Raw genomic sequence first — 19,978 nt, forward strand, 5'->3', positions numbered from 1 at the left:
CAATACTATATGATGATCAATTCTGATGGACCTGGCCATCCTCAGCAATTAGATGAACCAAATCAGTTCCAATGGAGCAGTAATGAACTGAACCAGCTACGCCCAGTGAAAGAACTCTGGGAGATGACTAAGAACCATTACATTGAATTCCCAATCCCTATATTTTTGCCCGCCTGCATTTTGGATTTTCTTCACGGGCTAATTGTATACTATTTCAGAGTCTGATTCTTTTTGTACAGCAAAATAACTGTTTGATCATATATACTTATTGTGTATCTAATTTATACTCTAATATATTTAACATCTACTGGTTATCCTGCCATCTAGGGGAGGAGGTTGGGGGAAGAAAGGGAAAAATTGGAAGAAAAGGTTTGACAATTGTCAATGTTGTAAAATTACCCATACATATAACTTGTAAATAAAAAGCTATGAAATTAAAAAAAATAAAGTCATATAGATCATACCTCGAGAGGAGGTTTATTCTGAACTCAAGCATGGAATACACACAATAAATGCTTACAATAGCATTGATGACTATTTTGAGGGTAATATTCCAGGTTTCTCAGAGGATACCTCTTCCAAGAATCGCCCATAATAATTTTCCTCCTCTGATCTTACTTAACACTTTTTTGGTCTTCCTTTACCTCACTTATCCCCAAATATTGCATATTACAGATCTTTAGGTTTGTGTCTTATTCCTCTCCCTAGTAGAACCTAAACATTTCATGGAAGCAGAGTCCTCTTCTCATCTATCTTTCCAGCACCTATCACTGTGGTTTATGCAAATAGGCACTAAATACATGTTAAGTCAGCTCTAAATCTGTAATGGTCTAAGATTGAATGTCTTGTGACATTTGGAGGACATTTTTGTGATCAGTCCAAATGGCCACTAGATGCCACTGTTGCTTTTAAATAAACAAAACACGCAGATAATTTACAGAGAAGGCTCCTTCAAGATCACCCACTGCTATCAACTGAATCATTTTACAGATGAAGAAATTGAAGAGAGTTAGGTCTTTGTACTATTACAAAGTAATAGAATAGAAGAAGTAACACCACAGGTTCAAATGTAATAAACAAAAAGTAACAGCCATTGTTTTCACTACATAGTTTATTATGAAAGCAAATGAAACATAAGACAATACATATGACTAATGGTGGCAAAAGCAATTTGGAAGCTTAAGGCAAGTCTTTAAAAGAGATGAGTTCAAGAAAGATGATGCAATTTTCATTTAAATAGAGATTATGAAAAATATAAAATTGCATCAATAACTTAAAAAAGGGGTACCACTTTAAAAAGTCTGCACTATTGGAAGATAAGGGCTCATGATCTTAATGCCAGCATTAAGATATATAATAAGCAACACAGTGCTAAATGATGATAGGAGAAATTCAATATTTACATAAAGATAGTGATGTCAACATGTGATTGAATCTACTTTTATTTAGTGATATGCCAAAACCCTTTGCTCCAAGTGCTACATTAATATCATCAGACTATCCCAATCAAAATACAAGTGCAGAAGTAAGAATCAACAAGGATTTTATACAGTGGAGGTCTTAATATATTATTTTAAGAACTCCTCAAAAGGTTATTTCCTTAAGGGCTATATGAGCAGTGTTTTGTGTGTGTGTTTGAGTGTGTGTGTGTGTGTGTGTGTGTGTGTGTGTGTGTGTAAACATGGGAGTCAGACAATTCCAAATACTAACCAAGGTAAGCATAATGCATTCAAAATACTTAATTATAGAAAAGATCAACATGATCTTTGCTCATGTATTAATATTTATGACCTTTTGAACACACTTCTTATCATGCATGACTTCAAATATATATCAACAATTTTATTTTGAGATACAGGATATTATCTGTTCTATCTATAGTCATACTGAACATTATTTCCTTCTCCACAATCAAATACATTATACACAATTTCAATAATTACCTCAGTGAAACTTCAGTTCATTTACTGAACTGGAGAGGAAACCATTGAGGATTTTCCCTCTTGAAATACATAACATAATCCATTATTTTATTATAACTAAATACATTTTTGGAAGTTCATAAATGGATGACAATATGGCTATGAAAAAAATCCAGGAAATTGGTGTCAAATGACAATACTTTCCCCAGTTTTATTTCAAACACAGAATGATACCATTTTGGTAGGAAGCCTATTTTAAAAAAATATCCTTACACGAATTCTTCTTGAATAATTTCTATGAATCTTGTTGGAAAATACCATCAAGATTAACCATTTATTTTTTCCCCTTAGAATAGCTCATAGAAGATAATAAACTGCTCAACTGCATAGGATTAACATTTCCTGCACAAGCCTGTCCTTTCATCATCCGGATTTTTTTTCCCCAGAAACAACAAAAAAGGCACATAATACAGATAAAGTAGATATGTGAAACATGCTTTTTTTTTTTCCTTTTAAAATTCAATAATCACCTTTGTAGCTGCTTCCTCACCGTCTCCAGTCTGACCGGCTGCTAAGTCTGTGAAGACGCTACAGTATCCCCTTTTCTTAATAACTTTTAAAAATCCCTGAATAAAACAGAAGCCAACCTGTGACTTCTTAGGAGCTTTAGTAGAATATTTTAAAGAAATAAACCACAACTTAAACTCATTCAATACAGAAAAAAAAAAAAATCTAAAAATAGATCTGGGACAGAATGTATAACAATATCAAAATTTAAAAACATTTAGGAAAGGAGGAAAGAAAACCAATTGTTAGCATATAAAAGGATACTGTAACTTTAACAACTGGAAACTTATGTTAGAAAGTTGTAGTAGACAGCTCTGTGCTACTAGGTTTGGCTTGTAAATAACGTAAAAAAAAACCGTGAAAAATATCACTTTGCTGATATTTTACACTTAAAAAAGAAAAAAATGGCAAAACATTTAAGAATGCATATCTAAAATGAAGCAATAACCAAAATTTCTAAAAGTCCATAAAAAATTAAAAATGTGTAGAAAAATTCAACTGACCTATTTTTATAATGATATTAACTCCTTAATTAGAATTGATAGGAGAAAATAGTTTTACAACTGGACAAATTTTAATTTTACTAAAGTAATGACAAAAAAATTAAGCTTGCATAGTAAAACAATATTTCAAACTATCACTAGCTAGCTACATGCCTAAAAGGAGAAATGCAGGTATTATAACATGAACATAGTGCAAACCATGGCAGTTCATGATGCCTGTGGACTGCTTAAGGTCAGGAAACAGACCATAATATATCCAGTTATCACAGTTTCTGGTCTTTTATTCAATTATCTCTGCTAAGTTGAAGCAATATATGTCAAGATGGGATGGGCACTCTGCGTTGCTGCTAATTAACGTAGTTTGAGATCATCACCACTACCTAAATTGGAACCAGGACTAGGGTCTTGTTGTCTTCTTGCCTGCAATGAGAAAATAAGAATTTGGATCAAGAAAATGTAATTTGAAAACTAGAGTCTATATACTTAAATTATGAAGCACAGAACTAGAGAAAAAGTTCATATCTGAAAAGCATGAACAAACCTTTCAATATATAAAAGATTCAGGTATGAAGGTAAACATTAGGTAAAATATTACATTTATGACTTCTGAGTTTTAGTAGACTATTTTTACTTGTGAAATGTCATCATCAAAATACAAGAGTAAAACCAATAAATTATTTTATTTATAAAACTCAATTAACATAAAAATGTACCATGAGCACAGGATCAAATAAATTTAGTTTATGAGATGATTTAATAGTTAGTTACATGGTTAAGAAATGAGGCACCTTATGTCTCCTAGAAAAGTTCTATCTCCTTGAAGTTATCTCAGTTTTGACTTGAGGTAACTTGAGGATAACATAAGATAGAAAGCAGGAGCAACTGTGGTTCAACCAGTGTAAGATTGGGAGACTGGTGGCCTGGCTGTGACATTGGCCAGCTTTATGTCCATGCAGGGCCAGCTCATTTAACCTCAGTTTGTTTTCTCAGCTGTAAAACAGGTGACTAGTCCTATTCTCTATCTGTGTTCTACCTTATGGGGGTGTTGTAGAGAAAGTATTTTGTAAATATTAAAACCTTATAATCTAAGTGTAGACAACATACAAATGAATCAGAACTAACTTTCCCTGCCTACTATACTTCTCACCTGCTATATGTCGTTTTGCATGCCTGGGAAGTGCTACCTCCTCCTTTCTGCCCTTCAGAATCCTGAACTTCCTTCACAACTGAACTTAGGGGCTACCTTTTCACCTGAATCTCCTGACTTTACAACCCCTTTCCAAATGCAATGTATTCTCTCTCCCCCCAAATTTCTTTGTCCTGTGCATATCCATATTTTGCCAATATTAAAAAAAAAAGAAGCTAGTCTTTAGGTAGCACTTTCCAAACATCATCTCATTTTATCCTCACAACCACCTTGGGAAGGAGATGCTAATTTACAGATGAGGAAAAGGAGGCACAGAGAAGGTAAGTCACACTAGTAATGATTCTGCGAGGGAAGATGAGTACTCGGGTGTTACGCAGGCCCAACACCATCTTCTGTGCCAGGCACTGGTTGAATATAAACTTCCTGAGCAACAGGGAATGTTTCATTTTTGTTTCTATTGTCTACATAGTCTGTTTTAGAAAATAAGTACTTAACATATATTTAATTGATAGATTCCAACTGATAGAAATAGATGAGGAAACTCAGGCCCAGAGAAGTAACGGCCTTTAGTAGTAGGTATGACTTCCTTAGGCTTTCATTCCACTTTTTCCATCTTCAAACAGGCAGCCCCGACATATCCTTAGATATAGAGTGATGCCATGAAAAGAGCCTCGGCCTTGGAGCCTTTGCAACAGGGCAGATGCAAGCTCAGGGAGGGTGTCTGAGGTCATTGGGGTTCCCTCTCCTCCTCTGTCAAAGGCAGTGTTGGACTGGACAATTTCTAAGGTTGCTTCTTCTCTAAATCCCAGAATGTCGCAGGTGACGAGTGAAGAAGGTGAGTGAAATGCATCATACAGAGGAAATTAGACAGCAGGCATCTTCTAGCATGACATGACATTCTAATAAGCGTGACATTCCAATTAAGTGTTTTGTAATATGTCAACAGGCTAGTCATTTGAGAAATTACACAGGGCTTTCAGCACAATTTCAAGCTAAGTAACCCTGGTCTCCTTGCCACTTCTTCCACAAGACAATGCAGCTTTAGACTGTTCATTTCACTGAGTCCCCCAATCCTGGAAGCGTGTTCCTCTTTACCTTTCTCTACCTTCCTTTACAGGAAGCTTTTCTGCAATCCCCCTGGAAACTAGTGCTGTCCTTTTGCTGACTTAACTCCAATTTAACTTGGAAGTGATCTTGTTTGGATGCCATCTCTCCTATTAGACTGAGAGCTCCTTTTTTGTAACTCCAGTGCTTAGCACAATGCCCTGTGCATACCAGGTCCTTAACAATGTTCACTGACTGACTTGGGCCTTTTGGGCTTCCCTATCTCTTGGTAGCTGCTGGTGTTACTTGGTGGGGAGCTGGGTAAGGGGCACTTGCCCTTTTAGGGAAGCTTCCAAGGGACAGACTGGAGGCAGAAACAGTGGTCTGGGGGGACTTATCTCCACTGGGTTCTGGGAAGAGATGGTAAGCAAGGATTTGTTCCATTTGTCTGGTGTATGCTTGCTCTCCCTCCAACTCCTTGCTGATTCAGGAAGGTTGGGGATCATGCTGGACCCTATTACCAACAGTGATTTGTGTTTAAAAAATGACATGAAAGAGTCATCATTTATGTCTGACTGCATGATGTGGGTCAACATAGAGTAAGACTATAGACTATAGACAATCTAAATGTTGCATTGATATCAAAAGGAACTATCAAGAGAACTGGAGGAAGATTTTTAGTATTTCATTCTGATAGTATTTAGATAAAGAGGTGGACAAGAATTTCATGGGATGAGGGAAGTGGTAATGTGCATCCATTTGAGAAAATCATGGATTCACTGAAGCACTATGGTGTGGTAGGAACAGCCTTGGTATGGAGTGAGAAAATCTGGGTTAGAGCTTCAGCTCTGCTATCTGCTACCTGGCTGACTGTGGACCAGCTCATCTCAACATCATATTCATGGTTACTATATTAGTTTTGGGTACGTGGTTTTTAGACAGATATGGTACACAAAAGTGAACTAAGAAAACCTTAAAGTTTGCTAGATCTCAAAAATCCATGTCTAGTGCCCATACAAATACATAATGCAACAAAGACTGAAGGAGAAAAAAAAATACCTGAAAACTTAAAGTTTGAAGGAGGAAAAAAAAAACCCAACAATTTAATTTTGGTGACAAAAACTTAATTTGTATTTTAACTTATGCTTAATGGCTTGAAAAGTCTGTTGTAACCTTAAAACCAGCTTACTTTCTCACCTAAATAATATTAAATATACAATATGAAATGAATTATAACTCACCTCTCTGGACCATAGTTTCCTCTTCTGTAAAATGAGAGATTTGGGCTAGGTGTTCTCTATGGTGGGTCCCTTCCAGCTCCAGCATTCTAGGGCTCTGACTCTCTAAGCAAAAGGGATAAGGAAAGGGGACTGGCCTGTGATGTCATGAGTACATGGAACTTCCAGGTGACAAAACTTCTACTAAGACAAGTCAGCATCTTCTCTGAAACTCAGCATTTTAAAAACCTGTTTCAGGCACAAAGGGCTTAAGAAAGTTGCCTGGAGTCACACAGACAGGTCCAGGACTTAACCAGGTCCTCCTTATTGTGAGATTGGCTCTCTCTCCACTATACCATGGATTTCAGGGACTCCATGTTTCTTTGTTTTTTAAAAAAATTTTTTTAAAAAAAGAATGCATTTCAGCACAATTGGTTTTCTTTGTATTCCTATGTATTTAAAAACATTCTGATAAAGGGTCCATAGATTTCATCAGAATGCCTAAAGTGTGCCACAAAAAAGGTTAAGAACCTCTCCTTTAAGTAAAAGACCTTACTTATATGAAGATTCTGAAAGGAAAGAAAAAGGTTATCTTCCTCTTGTCTGTCCCTCCTCCCCATTATTTGTTATTACTTCTGAATCTTGAGCAGCTTCTCTTTGTTTTTAAAAGATAGATAACATATATCATTCATCTCACAAAATGATACTGATTCCTTAGATATAAAAAATGTTCATTTTAAGGATATATATTAAATATATTAGTATGTAATATGTAAAATATATTTACATATATATGTATTAAATTTTAGGTTTTTGAAAAAATTCTGAACTTAATATTATCAAATAAAAGGACATTTCTATAGAGTAACAAAAAAGGAAGTCTGTACATAATCCCTGCATGTGTTTTATGTGTTATCTCATTTGATCTCCACAATAGTCCCAAAAGGTAGATGTAATTACTTCCCCAGGTCACAAAGCTACTAAGTATCTCAGGCAGAATTTGAACTCAGATCTTAACTCTAAGTCCAACATTTTATAAATATATCAAGATACGTGTGAGTGTACACAATGCCTCGTGAAACTTCAAATCTTTATATATATATATATATATAAAAGCTCAATTTCTTTCTATGTAAAAATTAATTTAAACATGCAACTTTCAAAACTCTCCTATCTGTGATTCTTTCTGGCCTTCCTTCTGTGCATTCAAAAATGCTTCAATGATTCTTTTTTCTTTGGCATTTCTCTTCCTATCTCCCTCTTGTTTCTCTCCCCAATTAGGGGGAAAAAAGAGAAAAATAAAGCTCTTGTGAACAAGTAGGTATAGTCAGACAAAACAAAATCCCACATTGGCTATGTCCAATAATATTTGTCCCATTCTGTATCAGTGATGGTCTACCACCAACTCTATCAGAAGATGGATAGCATGCTCAATTACCAGAACTCTGGAAATGTGGTTGGCCCACTGCACTGGTCTTAGTTCTTAAATCTTTTAGAGTGAATTTTTTCTTCATAACACATTTTTAAATGGAAGGTGCCTACTTACCTTACCTAACAGTGTTAACTGTTCCTTCAATTCAAAGCATTAGATGAAATGACATTGTATATGAGTAAATTAATGCTTACTTAGATCATGTGATTTTTGCTTTATGTGATTAAATGAACAATGTTATGGGGTCATTCTGTGATGTTACAAAAGAGTTTGTTTATAATGTATTAATGACATTATTGTAAAATGAGACAAACATCCTATTCCAATCCCTGGATATGTTGTACAGGTGACCCCGAGTTCCCAAAAACTATGCCAAGACTAAATCAGCCAGTCAGTCAGCAAACATTTCTCAACCACTATTATGTGATAGGTAAAATTGTGCTATGTTAGAATTCTTACAAGGTACTAAATCAGTGGAACTGACAAGAGATAATGGTTGTTTAGCAGGGTGCTTAACAGTTCTCTAAATGTACTAAGTAATTATTATAGTTCCACAAGGTCCACACCTTTAAGAAAGCATATATAAGGAGGAGCTCTCAAGCCCACTAAAGAGGAAGCCCACTAACCCACAAGCCCACTCTCGGAGATGGAATCAGATTCATTCCATTTTCCACCTTTGTGCTGGCTGGAGGATTCAGAGGGAGCTGGAGGCAGAAGCTGGAAGAGACAAAGGATTAGCGGCAAGAGCTCTCGGAACCAAGAAGAGAGAGATAGGCCTCTAAGAAAGCTAACCGGGCTATTTTGAAGGAAACAATAAAGATTTGGACTTTAACTCCTGGCTGCATTTGAGGTGATTATTACTCTGAACTGAAACTAAACCTGCCTCCAGAAGCCCCCCCAAAAAACCTGCTCCCAGAGAACATTATATTTTAGAGAAGAGCATTACATTTCAGCACCCAACATGGGGCGGACATGATCCTGATTTCAGTGGAAAAGTCTCTTCGACCCAGAAATTAGGGTAAGTACAAGAACAGACAAGGAAACTTTGTTAAAAGGCTAAAATAGTATTTCATCTAAAATGGGACAGATGTTTAGAAAACAGCCTTCTTTTCCTCTTCAAGGAAAATGTGTCGAAAGCTTGGTCAGTCTGATAACAAATCAAGGTTTAACTATAACCTGGGAGCAGATCATTGATCTTTTACAAACTGTACAGTACATATCTCCTTGGTTCTCTAAGGAAAAAGAATTGAACCAGACGAGTGGAAATTGGTAGGAGAGCAACTAGGTGAATACTACAATTCTAATCCAAACTCAATTTTCAAAAATACACTTTATATATACAATTTAATACAACTGGCTTTAATAAATTATATAAGTGTTAGAATAAGGAAAAATAAGGAAGAACAGGAGGGGGATGTGCCAACCAAATTAGGTGAAAAGGATGAAGAATCAGATAAGAATGGAATTAAGTATAATTTTGAGTGTGATACTTCACAGCAGGAGTATTTCCCATCCCCTGACCTACTTCCCTCAATTAACCTTTCATGGATGGAGGGAGAAGGAGGAGAGGGTGAGGCAGTGACACAACCACCTATGAAGCAGCCTATGACAAGATTACAAAAAGCACTGGTTAAGGCAAAAAATGAAGGACAGGATGTATCTGATTTAAAAATACATGCATACTCTGTGCTCTTCAGGTCAAAAAAGGAGAAGATACACTCCTTTTGATCTGGAAAAAACTAAGGATTTGAAAAAAGGTACACTTTTTATGGGGCTACATCATCTTATGTTAAGATATAACTAGATAATATGGCTTATGAAATCTTAACCCCAAGTGATTGGAAATCCATAGCAAGGACATGTTTAGAACCTGGACAAAACTTGTTGTGGCTTTCAGAGTATCATGAATTATGTAGGATTCAAGCCAGATGCAAAAGGCAAACAGGAGTTAATGTACAAGTCACTTTTGACCAACTAGCAGGTGAAGGTCAGTATGGAGAGAATTCAGCACAGATTAATTACCCCATAACAGTTTATGAACAGATCGCTGCAGCTGCAACAAAAGTTTGGGATTCTTTCCCAGAGAAAGATGGAGGTAAAGCCTTCACAAAAATAGAGCAAGGTCCCAATGAACCCTTTGCGAATTTTGTGGGATGTTTGCAGACAGCTGTCACAAGAATCAATAGAGAAAATGCAGATACAAAATTTATAAGACAATTGGCTAAGGAAAATGCTAATGAGATTTGCAAAATAATTATATGGGGACTACACAAAGATGCTCCTTTAGAGGAGCTCGTAAGACACTGTGCCACAGTAGGCACAAATGCTTGTTCCCAGACTATGATGAACATGGGAAGACAGGGTCTCTCTTGGCAAGGGACTTCTAGAGAAACTCATCGATGTTTTCAGTGTGGAAAACTAGGACATTTGAGAGCTCAGTGTAGATATGGAGGCAGAGTGAGAAGACAGGATGAGAGAAGCCCTAAGTCCAAAATGCAATTGAGGTTTCCACTGGGCCTCAGAATGTAGACTGACCCAGGGAAATGAGAGGCAGGGCCCAGCTCCAAGATATCATACAAAATACAGGTGGGGCATGATGGCAAATGAGTCTACCCAAAGAGTCTTTAGAAGATCAATACTCTGATGTGATCAATCAACCGAAAAGCAATCAGATAGCAGAAAGGGATTACAATTGGGGAGAATACAGGCCTTTTAAACCAACAGGGCAGTGTCCAGTGCAAACAGCTTCAATACAATTGCCAGGTAATGAGGAGAAATCCCAAAAGTGGTAAATAGAAGGGACTAGATAGGTTAACTGCCTGGGAGAGACGGTTTGCTTGTATTCTTACAGTTGGAGAAGGAAACAGATGGGTGGCAATGAGCACCTGGAGAGAGACAGAAAAAGAGAAAAACCTCAAAACAAAGGAGAAGATTTAAGAAACATCTGACACTGAAAGAACATGGCTGATAATGAGACTGTTGCAGGACTTGAAAACCAGCAGGAATCATTGGATTCCTCGAGATGAAAAATTGTTGATGAGACTACTGCAGGACTTCAAAGCTTGCAGGAATTATTGGATTCCTGGCACATGAACTAATGGACAATCAATTCCTTTTGGACTATTTCTAGGACTTATGGACATATATAATTCTTCATGTTGATTCATGTTATTTGTTACATCACTACTAGCCTGTGTTATGTTACTATGTGCTTATGTAATTTATGTAATACCTCCCATATTGATGGATTTATGTATACCTGTTTTAAGAGTGAGCCCCTTCAGAAGAAACCCACTAATCTGATTTGATTTCCCATTTCCTTTGGTGTTTTCATCTCCCTTCCTGAGATGTCAGGGAGGGCGTGATCACCTCCTTTTTATGGTTTTTTCACTCCTTTTTTGAGCAGTCAGGGAAGGTATAATCACCTTCTTTTTTGGGGTTCTCACCTCCTTGAGAAGTCAGGGAGGTCATGACCACCGATGTTCTAAATCAAAAGAAAGCAGGATTCTGGGGATACAAAAAAAGGCAAGAGACAGTTCTTGTTATCAAGTAGTTTATAGTCTAAAGGGGAAAAGGACATGCCAACAATTACATACAAACAGATACATAAGGATAAATAATTAAGAGGGAAAGCACTAGGCATTAAGGTGGGACAGCAGGGAAAGTCTTCTTTAGAGAGTGGGATTTTAGCTAGTATTTGAAGGAAGTCAAAGAAACCATGAGGAAGGGCTGAAAAGGGAAAACATTCTAGTCATGGGGGCCAGCCAATGAAAATAGAATTGGGAGATGGAATGTCTTATTTGATAAATAGCTAGGAGGCTGGTGACATTAGAGCAAAAAATATAAGGAAAGGATTTTAAAGTGTGAGAAGATTGGGGGTGGAAGGTAGAGAGGTTTTGAATACCAGAGGATTTTTATATAGAGAGAACCAATGGAGTATGCTGAAGGTGGTGATGGTGGTGATATGGTTAGAACTAGGCTTAACTGTGTTAACACATCGTAACTGTGTTAGGACAGATTAGTGGAAGGTGGAATAGAATGGGAAGAGACTTGAGGATGGAAGAACAACCAGAAGGCTACAGGAATTGTCCATGTGTAAGGTAATGTTGGCCCACACCAGGATGGTGGCAGAAAGAGATGCATACTAGAGATGTTACAAAGATAAAATTAACAGACTTTGAGAACAGAATGGATATGGGGGGTTAGGGTGGGAGAGGAAAGGAGGAGAAAGAAAGAGGGAGATGAAGATGATACCAACGAGCGAACCTGGGTGACTAAGAGGACTGTGGTATCCTCAACAGTAAAAGGAAAATTAGGAAGAGAGGAAGGTTTAAAGGAGAAAAGTAATGAATTAAGTTTTGAACATGGTGAATTTAAGATGCCCAGTCTGGTATGTCCAATGGGTAGGTGGAAATATAACAACGGAGATCAACAGAAAGATTAGAGTTCCATCAGTAAATATGAGAACCACCAGAACAGAGATATTAATTGAATCCATGGGAGCTGATGAAATCACTAAAAAGAAATAGTATAAAGGGAGAATAGAACCCAGGACAGAGTCTTAGACAGTTAAAGTTACAGGGTATGATTTAGATGAAGATCTAACAAAGGAAAGTGAGAAAATGGCCAGATAGATGTGAGGAGAAATAGGAGGGAGTAATTCAGGGATGTGCTACTGCTAGCTCTAACGAGCTTGAAGAGATAATTAAATTTTTAGTATGAGCATTTATGCCTCAGAAATCAGCGACTGCTATAATCATGGTTTGATTTATTGTTCTGATGATAAGTACTGAAAATGTAAAGTAAATATAAAAGTATGTGTGTATATACACTCTTGTCCCCATTTTCCCACCCTGGGTTGTTAAACATTATCAACATACTCTTGTAATGCTCTATAAATACTGTTTACAGGAGTAAAGTTAAAGGATCAAAAGAATGAGGTTATCTCAAGACTGGAAGCTTGGTGAAAGAAAGCTAATAATAACTGGGATTTACATAGGGCTTTAAGGTTTGCAAAATGCTTTACATCCGTTATCTAATTTGAGACTCATAACACTACCCCTTGAATAATGTCATAAAAACCTGGAGAGAAGAATGATTGACAGCCACAAAAGCTGGGGAGTGTTTAAGAAGGATGAAGATTGCAAAAAGGACATTTGATCTGGCAAAACTCATTGGTGACTGGGGGGAGCAGATCTAGTTCAATAGTGATATGAGAAGCCAGACTGCAGAGTTAAGAAGAGAATGAAAAGGGAAGGCGATCTCAGAGTTCAGTCACAAAATGGAAGACAGATACTTATTGCAGAGTAAGCATATTTTCTTTTCACATTATTGTTTCTTGTTTTTCTTCTAGGCTATCATTCCTTTCTGTGTATCTGCATTCATAATCTCCTGTTTTCTTTTTTGTTTCTTTGGTGAGAATGCCATTGCAGATTCAAGCTTCTCTATTCTCTTTGTCTCTTTAATTGCCAGATCATTTTTCTACCATTTACAGTATTTACTTATAGATGCCTGAACTAATTTATCAGATCTAGAGGACATATTTTTTTCTGCTGTTCTTGTTTATATTTATCTGTTTATGTTCAATGTCTTAGAAAATTTTTCTTCCTGTAATCTTTGGTACTTTTAGTACTTCTGTCTCTTTTCCTTATCTTTCATGTCCTGAGCCTCTCGCCTCTGATTGTGGTTTTCTTGGGGACTGTATTTCAAAGCATCTTAGCCTTCTTCCACACTGGATAATTCATGATTCACTATGCCAGGTGTCTGTACAAATGACTTTGGGTGGTTGGTCCGAACCAACTGCCAGCTGGATATGTGTTCTTTCCTTCAGGCTTGATGAGTGCTGCACAGCTCCCTATAAGCACAGTGTCTTGTCCTCGTAACCTATCAATTTTTGGGGGTTTTGTTAGTATGAAAGTATGAAATTGGAAGTAGGGAAGTATGAAATGGGGCTGGGAGAGTATGATGAGGAGAAAGAGAAGGGGAATGTAGTCCCTACATTATGTCAAGCACTGTGTCAACTGCTTAAGAAAAAACTTCAACCAATTATTTGATCCTCACATTAACCCAGTGAGATAAGTATATAAATATACTCATTTTAAGTTGGGTATTTGCCTTGAAACTGAGGCAAACAGAGATTAACAGACTTGCCTAGAGCTAATAAGTATTTGAGGCTAGATTCAAAATCTGATCTTCCTGACTCCAGATCCAATGACATATGCATTACACCACCCAATTGTCTAAGGAGGCAAGAGGAAGCCAATGAAAATTTCTAATCAGAGGAGTGACTGCCCAAAGATTAATCAGTAATATTTAAGAAAGGTTGAAAGGATAGAGAGTACCTAGATTGTTGGAAAGTAGTGTGGTGGACCAGAAACCAAAATGAGATAAGGCAGCTGACTCTGAGATATTGTAAAGAAAGAAAGAGTGGCATAAAAATGAATGAGGAGCTGAGCATGACATTGAGGTTGTGGACCTGGAACACTGGAAAACATAATGATAGCTTGAAAGTAATAGGAAATTTCAGAAGAGGGGTGGACTTGGGTTCTATTTTGGACATACTGAATTTAAGATGCAAAACATGCAACTTGTGTGATACAGGACTGGATCTTGAAGGAGGGAGACAAGGCCTGATGGAACCTTGAGGGACTAACCATAGTTAGTCTTCTTTCTAAAGGCTTTAACAGGCCCTGTAAAAATTCAAACTGATTAAGTCTTTCTATTCTTCAGTTGCTTCAAAGAATCAAGGAGTTAGAAAGAATTCATAGGCCAGTCCAACTTATATCTGACCAAGAATCTCCTATGAACACCTCCAACATAAGACTGTTTGTCTAAAAATAATGAGTATTATCTCATTTGATCCTCACAGCAAACTTGTGGGGAAGGTGTTATTATCTCCATTTTACAGATAAGGAAAATGAGGCTGAGGATCACATAGTTAAGGAGTGTCTGAGGTGGAATCTGAACTCGGGTATTCCTGTTTCCTATACACTGTACCATCTGGCTGCCTTTCTCTGATAGAAGACCTTCACTGAGTGAGCATCATTATCTTCTGAGTAAGGCTACTTTACTTTTGAAAAATTCTAATTGATAGGAAGATTTTTCCTTACATCAAACTGAAAGTTGTCTCTCCAACTTTGAACGACTGTTTTTAGGATCAAAGTCAAATTACTAGAGCAAGTTCTATTCCATCAAATCTCAGGGACACTGATGAAGTAAAACTTAATTCCTGGCATTAGAATCTTCAATTCTTATTATTTATTACTTTCTCATCTGCTAGTTTTTCTCCCATGTTTTCTATACTTGCTTCTCTTTATGGTATCAAGTCTTCAGGCTTGAGGGAAACTTATTTTTTCTTTCCTTTTTTAAAGTCTTCTTGATTAGATTTGCAAGACTCCAGGTAGTTATGTTTTTAAACTTAATCTATGTTATGACTACTTCTTAATAGTAATCTCTATTGGATATATACTATCCCTTGTCAGTAGTCTGTATTTGACAGCATGGTCCACAGACAAACACCTTTGGAGCCATCTTTTCATTTTCCATATCCATTTTTTTCTTCTGAATCCTCAATGTTTAAATCAAAAATAGTGATGAAACCATTTTTTATTCTGTGATTTATATTTTATTGACTTTAGTCTGAATTATAGTTAATATGTCAAATTTAATGTTTTACTAGCAACAGTTTTCTTCTATATGCCCCCAAAGTGCTTAAGGCATACCTATTGTTTTATCAGCATTCAGGAAAATAAAATTAGATCAACTTGATATTTGTTTTCACTATTTAAATGCCATCTAAATAACTGAAGGTTTTGCTTTCCAAAGCAAATTTTGCAAAGAAGTCATACTCGTCTTTCATACATTATCTCTAACTCTATTTAAATAAATCACTATTTAAATTTCTGCCATGTTAAGTTTTCTAATTCCAAATCTAAATAAAATTCAACATCAGTTTCTACATTTGCAAACTCTGGCAGAATCCTCAGATTTAAGCAATCTTAATATTAGCAGACTGTACATTCATGAAGCTACCCAAATATTACAATTAACGGGTCAATTGAAAGCTAAACTGTAGTCATGGATCTAAAAATGCTATGGAATGCATATATATCAGAAAAACAATTTATGTTCTGTACAGAATCAATGCTGAATGTTGTATAAGATAGATCAATTTTGCACAATCAGGAAACACTAATATAAGCATTTCGTTTCAGTCAATGAAGGTTAGAAAGGGGCTGAGCACTGAAGAAATCCTGACTGAAAGGAATCAATACTAATTATATATTTATAACATCACTGCCAGCCTACCAATAATACTTTGTGAGATGGTAAGGTTTGAGGCTTTTGTCCTAGAAAGAGAATAATGTTAAAAATGGCAAGACTGTGACTGTTCTTTTTTTGATTTGTATAAGAATGCATGTTTCTGTTTCAGATTTGCTAACTGCATGGAAGACTGGGCTATGCAGCATGAAAAGGATTATTTTGTGATTCTTTTTTCTGTCATTAAAAATACTTTTAAACTTCTTTTCATACCAAGGCCATGTGACTAAGAAGAGAAGACAAGAAGAGGAGGCAATAGCAATCGAAAGGCAACGCCTAATGGCAACATATGATGAGGGACAAACTGAAAGCAAAGAGATTCCATGTGAGTTTGCTGAAGGTGTAAAGGTGCCAAATGGACAAACAGTTGCAAATTAAAAAAGCATTCAAAGCAACGTGGTTTTCAGGGGAAACATTGAGGAATGTTTACCAAAAAACTGTAAGATGGTCAAGTGAAGCTACATTTTAGATGACTGTCCTGTGTTATTGCAAAAGGCAGAATTAGGTCAAATAAATAGGAATTATAAGGAAGTAGATTTTTGCTCAATGTAAGGAATAATGTTTTAATAAATAATTGTCCTACACTGAAAAGGGATGTCTAAATTTCTTTCTTTCTTTTTTTTTTAAGGAGTATTCAATCAGAGGCTAATTGAGACAATGTGTCAGGGGCATCAAAAAAGTACTTCAGATGGATAGGAAGTTGAATTTATAAGATACTCTTCCAATTTCTAAATTTCATGACATTAAAAGCATGATGTTCATAAGTTTATATTTCATCATAATAGTCTTGCCTGTTAGTGGGGTAACAGAAAGAATTAATCAGAAAATCTTTTATGACTATTCAGTCCATAATGACTGTCCTGTTATTCCTAATCCTTCTGATTCAAACCTTTTATTAATAATTACTTTACAGAGCTTTTAAAATAAAACACATATGAACAAGTCTGATGGGGGGGTATCATTGATTTTATTAGTTTATATAGACATCTCAATACAGGTTACTCTTTTTGAGCAGCAAGGTAGTACAGAAGAGGAATGGTATCATATCCCTGGATGATTTTGAAGTTATGATTTCTATTTCTGTCAACCTAAAAAAGGTGAGACTTAGATGATGAAAGACTGGATGAATCTAAATGACACCATTTTCTGAGGCTACTACCCTGAGTAAATAACTAAAGACACAGGCCTCTGAATCAATGAAAATTATCGGACTGGTTTCCCATTTTATTAAGTTAAATTACTGAACATTTTTAAGCGTTTAATTTTCTAAAGGAGACTAAAATGGAGGAAAATTGTTAAAGAAGTATAGAATTTTAGCACCAGAAAGGACCCTGGGAAATGTAAGCTAGACCCTAGATCTCAGGGAAAGAGAAACTTTTTATAATAATTTTGATAATAATAATAAAAATAAAGTGCTGTTTACAAAGCACTTTAGTGTCTACAAAACCCATTCTTCAAAACAACTCTGTAAGGTAGGAAATAGTGGTTTTATTATTATTTTGCCAATAAGAAACTAATGTGGAGGAGTCAAGTCTATGGGTCTGTGGTAAACTGTCTGAACCTGGTCTTCTGACTCTGGGTCTGGCATTTTTTTTTAATAGTACCATAACTGACTCTAGGTTGCACCTCACATTGTTTCTAAGTCTAATCAATAACTTCTAATTACAATAACTGCTAAAGGCTAAAGAAATAAAGGTAGTAATTCCAAAAATTATTGTTTTAGAAATGAATGATGATCAAAAATTAGAAAATTCATCAAAAAAGTAAAATCAAAGTCAACAGATTAAAACAAAAGGCTAATTTACAGCACTAAATATTTTTAAAGATATAAATAAAATGAGGATATCATTTTACAACATAGCACTTTTTAATATCACATTACATAAGTAAATATGCAAACTTTTATACTGGCCAGGAAGTTCTAATTTAATCCTATCAACATTTATTATTTTTTTTAAAGAGTCTATTATGTGTCAGGCACTGGGCATACAAAGACAATAGGAAATGTGTCTCTTCCTCCTAAGAACTTAGAGAGGAAAACACAATGTAGGTAAATAACTGGTGCCCAAGAGTCAGGAAAAGGTCTTAACAGATGGTGATCACTTGATGGAAGCTCTAAAAGCTAGGGATAGCAAGAGGCAGAAGTGAGGAGGAAAGAATATTCCAGCTATCAAGGGCAGCCTGGACAAAGACATGGAGGTGGGAGGTGGAATGCTACAAATTAGAAATAGCAAACAGGAAAATTTGGCTGGAATTTATAACATTACAAATTATGTGTCATTCATTTAATGTGTAATAAGTCTGGAAAGGCTGGGGTTAGACATGATTGGCATAAAATGCCAGATAGGAGAGTTTTATCCTAGAGCAGGGAGTCTTCACCTAGGGCTTATGAACTTGTCTAAAAATATGTTTTGGTAACTGTATTTCAGAATAATTAGCTTCCTTTGTTCTTCTAGATATTAGAAGCAGCAGGGGGCAGGGCTGCTAAAGCACTGGACCTCTTGGCCAGAAAGATCTCAATTTAAATCTATCCTTAGACACATGCTAGTTATATGGTTCTGGGCAAGTTCCTTTATCTTTGTTTTTCCTCAGTTTCTTTACCTGTAAAGTGCAGGGTTGTTGTGAGGATCAAATGAAAGGATATTTGTAAAAGCAGAGTCTGACACATAACAGGCACTAAATAATTATTACCTCTTCTTCCCTTACTTTCCCTATAATCATACATTTTAAACACACTGTTCTGCTAAGGGGCACAAGCCTCAGGGATTCAGGGCCCAGAATCCATTAAGAATTCCTTTCTAAACTGAGTGGATGCCCATCAGTTGAAGAATGGCTAATTTCTTGTATAAAATTGTTATGGAATATTATTGTTCTATAAGAAATGATCAGCAGGATGATTTCAGAGAGGCCTAGGGAGACTTACATGAACTGATGCTGAGTGAAGTGAGCAGAACCAGGAGATCATTGTACATGGCAACAGCAAGATTATGTAATGATCAATTCTGATGGATGTGGCTCTTTTCAACAGTGGGATGATTCAAGGAAATTCCAATAGATATGATGGAGAAAGCCATCTGTATCCAGAAAGAGGACTATAGGGACTGAATGTGGATCACAACATAGTATTTTCATCTTTTTTATTGCTTTGCTTGTTTTTTGCTTCTTTCTCATTTTTTCCTTTTTGATCTGATTTTTCTTGTGCAACATGATTGTGGAAATATGCATAGAAGAACTGTACATGTTTAACATATATTAGATTACTTGCTGTCTAGGGGAGAGAGGGAAGAGAAGGAGAAACATTTTGGAATGCAAGGTTTGGCAAGGATTTATGCTGAAAACTATCTTTGTGTATATTTTGAAAATAAGAAGCTATTAAAAATTTTTTTAAAAAAAGAATCCCTTCCTAGAGGTATGAAAGAGCAATCACTGGTCAGCCCTGAGCTTTAAAGATATTAATTTGGCAACAGTATAGAGCATGAATTGGTGAATGGAGAGTTAGCTGCAGAGACATCAATTGTGATCCTTACAGCAAAAAGAGGTAATGAAGCTCAGAACTGAGATGATAGCTAGTCACCTGAGTGCTGATATTGTCATGGCGACTGGATTGACCAGATTTGGGTGATGAATCAAAGTGACAAGTCAAGAATAACTCCTCAGTTTTGAGTTTGCGTGACCAGAAGAACATTGTCTTTAAGAGAAAATTAATGCTACCTCTGATAACCATGTGACTCTGGGGGTAATAGCTTCTTTCTGCTTCTGTTCCTTATCTATAAAATGTGGATAATGTTATATATGCTATAGCCATCAGGAAAATGTTCTGTAAATAA

At 36.1% G+C, this 19,978-nt stretch overlaps 1 protein-coding gene across 6 annotated transcripts in view; it reads right to left on the reverse strand.

Annotated features, from left to right (window-relative positions):
* Positions 1 to 1,821: 1,821 nt before the first annotated feature.
* CBFB (core-binding factor subunit beta) overlaps positions 1,822 to 19,978 on the reverse strand; it is a 95,905-nt gene continuing 77,748 nt past the window's right edge. For 3 of the 6 annotated variants that reach the window (XM_051975052.1, XM_051975051.1, XM_051975055.1), the window contains exons 6-7: positions 6,425 to 6,526; positions 1,822 to 3,412 (exon numbers count right to left, since the gene is read on the reverse strand). In XM_051975052.1, coding sequence (XP_051831012.1) covers positions 3,390 to 3,412; positions 6,425 to 6,526 — 125 coding nt within the window. In that variant the 3' untranslated portion in view covers positions 1,822 to 3,389. Of the gene's footprint in view, positions 3,413 to 6,424; positions 6,527 to 11,306; positions 11,340 to 19,978 lie in introns of those variants that run through there. The other 3 variants (XM_051975056.1, XM_051975053.1, XM_051975057.1) reach the window with 2 other exon arrangements.

The sequence above is a fragment of the Antechinus flavipes genome, chromosome 2, assembly GCF_016432865.1.
Source record: "Antechinus flavipes isolate AdamAnt ecotype Samford, QLD, Australia chromosome 2, AdamAnt_v2, whole genome shotgun sequence".
NCBI lineage: Eukaryota > Metazoa > Chordata > Mammalia > Dasyuromorphia > Dasyuridae > Antechinus > Antechinus flavipes.